The 8,478-nt window shown below is 44.6% G+C and overlaps 1 protein-coding gene across 1 annotated transcript; it reads left to right on the top strand.

Annotated features, from left to right (window-relative positions):
• The first annotated feature begins 1,671 nt into the window (after positions 1-1,671).
• Positions 1,672-5,348, top strand: LOC129560526 (uncharacterized). The gene is made up of 5 exons (XM_055432719.1): positions 1,672-1,809; positions 1,951-2,101; positions 2,233-2,481; positions 4,853-4,923; positions 5,230-5,348. Exons 1-5 carry the CDS (start codon positions 1,672-1,674, stop codon positions 5,233-5,235), a joined length of 615 nt encoding a protein of 204 aa, XP_055288694.1. The 3' UTR covers positions 5,236-5,348.
• The last annotated feature ends 3,130 nt before the right edge of the window (positions 5,349-8,478 follow it).

Below are 8,478 nucleotides of genomic sequence, written 5' to 3'. Positions count from 1 at the left end.
GAAAAGACTCTGATGCTGGGAAAGGTTGGGGGCGGGAGGAGAAGGGGACGACAGAGAATGAGATGGCTGGATGGCATCACCGACTCTGTGGACATGAGTTTGAGTGTACTCCGGGAGTTGGTGATGGACAGGGAGGCCTGGCGTGCTGTGATTCATGGGGTCGCAATGAGTCAGACACGACTGAGCGACTGAACTGAACTGAACTGGTGCTCACCAGCCATTAAACTCCCCCCTTCCTTCTGATTAGAAGCCATGACCCTGGGCAGCCACAGTCTTAACCTCAGATCTAAAAACTGTGGAAGCTCAGATCAGCCCCAGGGGATACAGTATGGGAAGATAAGGCCAGAAAGCCTGAAGGCTTTTCAAAAGCCTTTATCTTTTTGGTAAAAGATTTTTTTTTTAAATCACTTTTCTCTTATATGAGAAAGTAGTAATCTGATATCTCTAGAATTTTATGACTAGAAAAATCTTACTTATGCTCCCTTTGTATAAACTTTTTTTGTGAATTTTTTTGTTGTTGTTTTTTAATTCCCTTAATTGTAAGAATTGACGCTTTTGGACTGTGGTATTGGAGAAGACTCTTGAGAGTCTCTTGGACTGCAAGGAGATCCAACCAGTCCTAAAGGAAATCAGTTCTGAATATTCATTAGAAGCACAGATACTGAAGCTGAAGCTCCAATACTTTGGCCACCTGATGTGAAGAACTGACTCATTGGAAAAGACCCTGATGCTGGGAAAGATTGAAGGCAGGAGGAGAAGGGGACGACAGAGCGTGAGATGGTTGGATGGCATCATTGACTCAACGGACATGAGTTTGAGTAAACTCTGGGAGCTGGCGATGGACAGGGAAGCCTGGTGTGCTGCAGCCCATGGGGTCGCAAAGAGTCGGAGTGAGCGACTGAACTGAACTGAACTGAATTATGAGATGTCTGGGAGGAGAGGAGGTGTGTGTGCTGTGGATGGATATACGGGGATCTGCGGGAGGAAAGCCAGGCTGAGCAAGGCGGTAGACTGCCTTGAATAATCTCTGAGCCTTGAAGGCAGGGATGACATTTTGATCCAGAAGAGAATGAGGACTGAAGAAAGAATGCCAGCTGGTCTCCTAACTCCAATAATCTCAGCAAGACTGTGAAGTGAAAGTGACAGTCTCTCAGTGGCGTCCAACTCTTTGCGACCCCGTGGACTATACAGTCCTTGGAATTCTCCAGGCCAGAATCCTGGAGTGGGGAGCCGTTTCCTTCTCCAGGGGATCTTCCCAACCCAGGGATCCAATGAGTGTCTCATGCATTTCAGGCAGATTCTTTACTGACTGAGCTCTCTGAAGTGGTGCCAAAGAGAAGGACAGCGTGGTAAAAATGACACAAATGCCTTCATAAGTGAGCGTCTGATAAGAACGCTTTTAATAAGTAAATTTCTGATACCTGCTGATGCGTCCTGAACACTGCTAACAGATCCCTGACCTGGTCCATCCCTTTTGCACAGAAAGAGAACAGCACTCACAGATGAGACTTTATGCCATTCGTTTAAAAAAACCAAACAGGAATAAAGGATGACCTATTTACAGAAGTACACGTGAAGAGTTGCAGCTCAGCATTAAAGCAGGCCCGACTCCAGGAAAATGTCCCTGGTTCTGCGCTAGTGAAGGTCGACTGCAGAGGGCAGGGACGCCCAATGCTTACTGTTAACGAGTGCTTCCTCAGCTTCCTCTCCCTTGGCAGGGGCAGGGAGGCGGCACAGTGGAACCTGTGCGGCGCTCAGAGGATCAGGAGCCACCCCGAGCAGGTGGCAGGGCTGCACCCAGAGGGCACGGTAGCCTGGAGATGCACCCGAGGGAGACGGGGGAGAGGAGGGAAGCACAAAAGAGAAGGCGTTAAGGACACCAAGTATGAGCTGACGGAGATGTGAGCACAAAGGAGGCCCTCGGTTTCACGCAGGGGCCGCCTTCGGCAGGGGCGGGACTCCCGCAGCGGGAGCTGGGAGGACAGCGCGGGGCTCCCGACAGAGGCCCGGGAGCGGCGGCCTCCCCGCAGCCTCTCCGCGCCCGGGGACCGACCCGCTCTGCTTCTCCGACAGCACCATCTGGGGGCTAGAGAAGGAACAGGTCTGGTGCCTTCCCCCTTTTTCACTCTTTAGGGAGATTCTGGTCACACAGATTTTTCCTCTAAAAAAAACATTTTTTTTTAATTCCTGATAAAACACTCTTTCTCTTTCACCAAATGTTCTCCCTTTCAGATATGGACGGTTTACTGCAAGAACATGCTTCCCTGCTCCGCGTCCTCCCCCGTGCGTCCTTCTCTCCTTTCTCTCAGCGTCTCTCACGCGGGCAGCGCTGTTCCGGAAGGTTCTCTCTTAGTGTGTCTCTCACAGTACCCACGTTGTTCTGGAAGGTCTGGTGTCCAGGGCAAAGTGACCACCTGAATTGGAAATACGCCATCCATTCAACCGTGATGGAGGATCTTGGAGGGAATCAACGTCTTGACAGTAAGATTTATACACATACATTGCATGAAAACTTTCAAAAACCATTCGAAGTACTGAACTGCTGCAAATAGTGTGTGCACACGAATGTGCATGCATTACTGTACTAACTCACACCTTAAAGACTGCTAAATCTTGAAAAAGGCTTTTTAAGGAATACCGCACACTGTATATGAATCCACAGCTGACATATAATTGTAAGTCTACACTCAGTCTTCTACAGAAGCACAAAACTGCTCCAGAAAATTAAAGATTATGCTGTGAATCATGGTATTACTTTACTTGATTTTATTGAGATATAATTAACATACAATGCTGTATAATTTTAAGATGTACAATGTGTTGATTTGATATATTTTTATATTGCATTAGCTAACACCTCTCTCATGCCACATAATTATCACTTCTTTTATATGGTGAGAGCATTTAAAGTCTAGTCTCTGCAGCTTTGAAATGTACAACAGAGTAACTTTGTCTATAATCATGGTGCTGTGCATCACATCTTCAGAATTTTCTTTTTCGAGTTGCAAGTTGGTACCCTTCGACTATGTTTATTTTAAATTTGGGTGAAAAAAATTTTCATTTGTTCATCAAATAAATATTTATTATGTCTATCATGTGCCAAGGACTATTTCAGTGCTCAAAACACTAGTTAACAAAGTAAAACCCCTGTTCCTAAGAAGGTTAACCTTCTTGTAGGAGAAGGTGACATTAGAATTGAACAATATTGTGTTACATTAAGTGCTATGAGAAAACAGGCAGGGTAAGGACAAAGAGACTGGCGGGTGCCACCTCAGTGTGGTCAGGGAGCGCCTCTCTGAGGGGGTGACCTGTGGACAAGTGATCCATGAGAAGACCCAGAGAAGGGCCTTAAAGGTGAGAAGACTGAGATGGAGGGACTTGAGAGGCCCTTTGGAGGAGGCACAGGGGCGTACAGGCAGCAGAGACAGTAGGTGGCCTGTAGGGGACAGCGGGACAGAGAGGCAGCCAGCACACGGTGCCACGGGGCCCCCAGCCCTGCGAGGACTTGGGCTTTGGCTCTGAGAGACAGGCAGTCTCTCAGAAGTGTGGTGCTCGATGGAACGAAGCACTTTGCCTTATTGGTTTCTGTTTTCAGGTTTCCTCTGGCTGCCTTGTGGAGAAGGTAGTAAGTGGCAACAATGGAGCAGGGAAACCAGTTAGGAGCTGTTATTTAAGAGTCCATGGGGCTTGCTGAGAGACTGACGTGGCTTGAAAGAGAGGGTTGAAAGATGACTGTGAGTTTAGAGCAGCTGGTGGCGCCCCTCCCTGGGGCGAAGCTCCTGGGAGAGCAAGGTGCAGGGAAGAGCAGGGGTCTGTCTGGACGTGTCGGCTGTGGGTGTCCATCAGAAACCCCAGGAAGCTGTCCTACGGGCAATTGGATATATGGATTAAAAGTGGAGACGGAAGGTTGGGGCTGGAATATACATATGTGTATCATTAGTATATTGAAATGTTTAAAATCATGGAACGAGAACACAGCTCATCCACAGAGGGAGTGAAGTAGAGAGACCAGATGAGAAAGATACAGCTGGAGAGGACAGAGGAAACCAGGAAGGGGGTCTCAAAAAAGGGGAGAGGTGCCCACAGACGTGTGTGTGCGTGTGTGTGTGTAGGGCCCGTGTAGGACTTCTCTGGTGGCTCAGGAAGTAAAGAATCTGCCTGCGATTCTGGAGACCCACTTCAATCCCTGGGTAGGGAAGATCCCCTGGAGCATGGAATGGCAAACTACTCCAATATTCTTGCCTGGAGAATTCCAAGGACAGAGGAGCCCAGCAGTCAACAGTCCATGGGGTCACAAAGAGTCGGACATGACTGAGCAACTGACTCTGTGTGTGTGTGTGTGTGTGTGTGTGTAGGTATGCATGTGTGTATATAGATGTATATGTGTGTGCCTGTGTATGTATATACATGTATGCATGTATGTATATCCATGTCTAGTTTTTAATTAGTTATTAATTAGTAAATAATTAATTTCATATCTAGGCACATAGTGTTTCTCTGATTCTGTCCCAAGACTACAGGAGATTAAAGGAAGGCTGGGGAGAAGGAGCACAGATAATTTTGGGCTTTGAGTATGACTTCATAGCAGAACATTCACATCTAAGCCCACATATCAGAAACTATTACAGAACAATAGAAGGTGATTAAGTTTTACCAAGTCATCTGTAGCGTACTGTCTGACCTGGTGATTAATTGATACAGCTACACATAATCAGTTATGGGGACTAATTCAAGAATGAACTCTTACTGAACATTAGCAGTTTGGAGATGTATATGAAATAATTATTTTATTAAAAATATTTTTAAAAGAATAAGCCTCATAACCTTGTCAATCTTCCTAATTTTTTAAAAGGAATCATCTTCATTAAATGTGACAGATTTTTTGCTTGGATGGAAATGCAGTGTATCTTCATAATGACGACAGTAAGTAGAGCTCTCTGCTTCCTCCTTTCCGTAATATTGGTTGCAAAGCCAGATTTGGATTTTCTTTTTCTATTATGTGAAAGAATAAATCAAATCTTAAACCCTAGTGATAAGTGAGTATACTCGGCCAGAATGTGTGCTTCTGGGTAGATCCAAAGCACGACAGAACCTTCCATTGTTTGAGGAGGGAGCACTTCAAGCTTGTGTTTGTCCAGGTTCCCATTTCTAAAGGAAAACACAAAGTATATTGACCACACAGCAAATAAAAGGAGCTTTAGGAATGATTGTTTCCCTGCTCTGTTCCAGGATTGAGTGCCAGCTGGGAAATCCCACACCCCGGCAAACGGTATTCCAGAGACCCCTTGGGATCAGGGCTGCAGGAGTCTCCTGGATCCCAAAGATGTTTATTGTATAACAGACCTGAAAATTGGCTTTAAAAGTCTGTATCCATGTGGAATCTGCAGTCACAGAGTTGTGAATAGTCTGATTTGTATTTACCACAGTCGATGCCTCCCGTCTATATCCCTGATTTCCCCCTTTGGTTTCTCATCTTGGCCGACTAAGTAAACAGTGCGTCTGTCTGTATCACATATTAAGTTTGCCCAGCTTAAGTGTCCATCAATAGATGAATGCCAAAACAAGATGTGGTACATATATACTCAATGGAATACTACTCAGCCATTAAAAATAATGAAACAGTGCCGCTTGCAGCAACATGGCTGGACCTAGAGATCAGCGTACTAAGTGACGTAAGTCAGAAAGACAAATACCATATGATATCGCTTATGTGTGAGACCTAAAATATGACACAAATTAATTTATCTACAAAACAGAAACAGACTCCCAGACACAGAGAACAGAACTGCCTTTGCCAAGGTGGGGTGGGAGGGATGGGTTGAGAATTTGGGATTAGGAGATGAAAGCAATGGTATGCAGAATGAATAGCAGCCACGTCCTGTGAGAAACCATCATGAAAAGAATACGAAAAAGAATATACACAGAACATTTTAATGTATGGCAGAAATTAACACAACATTGCAAATTAGCTACACTTCAATAAAAATAATTTGCCAACAAAGATCTGTCTAGTCAAGGCTATGGTTTTTCCAGTAGTCATATATGGATGTGAGAGTTGGAGTATCAAGCTGAGCACTGAAGAATTGATGCTTTTGAACTGTGGTGTTGGAGAAGACTCTTGAGAGTCCCTTGGACTGCAAGGAGATCCAACCAGTCCATTCTAAAGGAGATCAGTCCTGGGTGTTCATTGGAAGGACTGATGTTAAAGCTGAAACTCCAATATTTTGGCCACCGGATGCGGGGAACTGACTCATTGGAAAAGACCCTGATGCTGGGAAAGATTGAAGGTGGGAGGAAAAGGGGATGACAGAGGATGAGATGGTTGGATGGCATCACTGAACAATGGACATGAGTTTGAGCAAACTCCGGGAGTTGGTGATGGACAGCGAGGCCTGGCGTGCTGCAGTTCATGGGGTCGTGACGAGTCGGATACGACTGAGCAACTGAACTGAAATAAAATGTTGTTTCCCTAGGAAAAAATCACCATAAAAATAAAACAGAATAAAATGAAGAAACAGGATATATTGAATTCTTTTTAGTATGCTGTCCCATTTTTTGTTATCTATTCAGTAAACAGATTTAAACAATACCATTGTTAGTCTTGAAAGATTTACTGAGACTTTCCAAGGGAAAAAAAAAGCCTTGAGAATAAGAAAAATAAGTTTAAAAGTTTACGTATCCGCTAAATAGCTCTACGAGTTTGGTTTTATAATCTATATATTATGAATAAGACCAGACATTTGAAAACTCTCCTTAAAGGGCAGAGTGGCCTTCGGATTTTAAACTCTAACTTGGGTGAATGTGACTTGTCCAAATAAAAGAGTGTGCCAACTAGGGAAAAGGTTGATTCGTCACAAAAGAACAGAAAGAAGGAAAACTGCGGAGGTGCATATTAATAAAGTTTATCCAAGCATGACCCAATGCTGAGAAAATATTAGCCAACAGACCAAAGTCCTTCTGCCACAATTACCCGTATTTTAGAGGCAGTGCTGTGGGAATACAACCAACAAAATTCTATCACTATGGTCTCATTTTTAAAAGCACCCTTTAGGGACCTGGATGTTTCACACTCTTCCAGGTCTAGTCATAAAAAACACTTGCCACTTCTATTTGTCCTCTTTGTTCCGAGTTCCAGACTCACCAGGCAAACTTTTGATTCCATTTGCTGTGTATGGCAGCCTTCCTAGTGGAACTCAGTAAACGTCCCTTGAATGAATGACCCAGCTAAGGACCACACTCAAGGTCCAGCTTGAACATCCCAAGCCAAGGTAAGACTCGTGTCACTCTTCCGAAATTAGTAACTTGAGTTTTGCTTTATATCCAGCCTTGCAGACTCACTTGTTGTGGGTGCGCACTTGAAAAAGGCATTCATTGTTGTGACGAACTGGGTTTCAGACCTTGCAGAGCTGAGCCCTGTGTCCAGACCCAGAGAGCTCCATCAAGGCAGATCAGCTCGTGAGACTTCTTAGGAAAGGGTTGTGATGGCCAACTCCTGGTCGCACATCGCCCTCTTGTATTATAATGACCCAACAAGAAGGCAGAATCGTAACTAACCTGCCAAGACAGCTGCTCCTTTCCAAGAGGTGGAGCAGGAACTGGAAGACAGAAGGCCTGGAGAGATAATTCCCTAAGGGTGGAAGAGAAGGAGCTAAGGAAAGGGGATCGTTAAATGTAAAAGACGGGGTTGGGAAAGGATGTGGCAAGGAAGCTTGAAGTTCATGGTCAAAAGAATTCAGAAACACCCAATCAAAAAAAGAGAAAGGGCTGGAAAGAAATTTTTTCCAAGCTAAGACTTAGAACAGAAGGAAGAGAAATTTGCTAGGAGCAAAAAGTCAGTGGAAAAACGTCTGTTAGCAGAACCCAGGGAACTACTATATAACTCGAGTGACTACAATAAGTTGTGTGGGCATGAATTCAAGGAGTTAACCCAAATTTAGAAAAAATTATATTGTTCCTTCAGCACCTACACAGGAAGTGATGCAGATTCCTTGACCTTGAACTTGATGTTAGGAAGAATAAATCTAGAAGTACCTAAAATTAAGTGATTAATCCTGTCAAATAAAGTGAGACTATGTGACTACCGTTTACCTTTTCTATGTGAGTAATGCATATATATGTGTGTACATAGGTTTCCCAGGGGGTGCTAGTGGTAAAGAACCCGCCTGCCAAGGCAGGAGACTTAAGAGCTGAGGGTTCGATCCCCAGGTCAAGAAGATCCCCTGGAGGAGGGCATGGCAACCCGCTCCAGTATTTTTGCCTAGAGATGCCCGTGGACAGAGGAGCCTGGTGGGCTACAGTCCACCGGACATAACTGAAGCGACTTAGCACCCATGCATGTGTGTGTATGACTACTAATACTATTTACATACTGTTTACAGTCACAAACCCGATGCGAAGAAAGCAACTGTGTTAAACATCATTACTTTTGCATTGGTAATGCAAGTGTCCAGTAGTGAAAAAGGCAGATAGCTTCCTGGG

Source organism: Moschus berezovskii, chromosome 16 (assembly GCF_049115385.1).
Source record: "Moschus berezovskii isolate FMDL1 chromosome 16, NW_MosBer_1.0, whole genome shotgun sequence".
Taxonomy (NCBI): domain Eukaryota; kingdom Metazoa; phylum Chordata; class Mammalia; order Artiodactyla; family Moschidae; genus Moschus; species Moschus berezovskii.
Note: the sequence above shows the minus strand (reverse complement) of the source record. Positions and strands in the feature narration are given on the sequence as shown.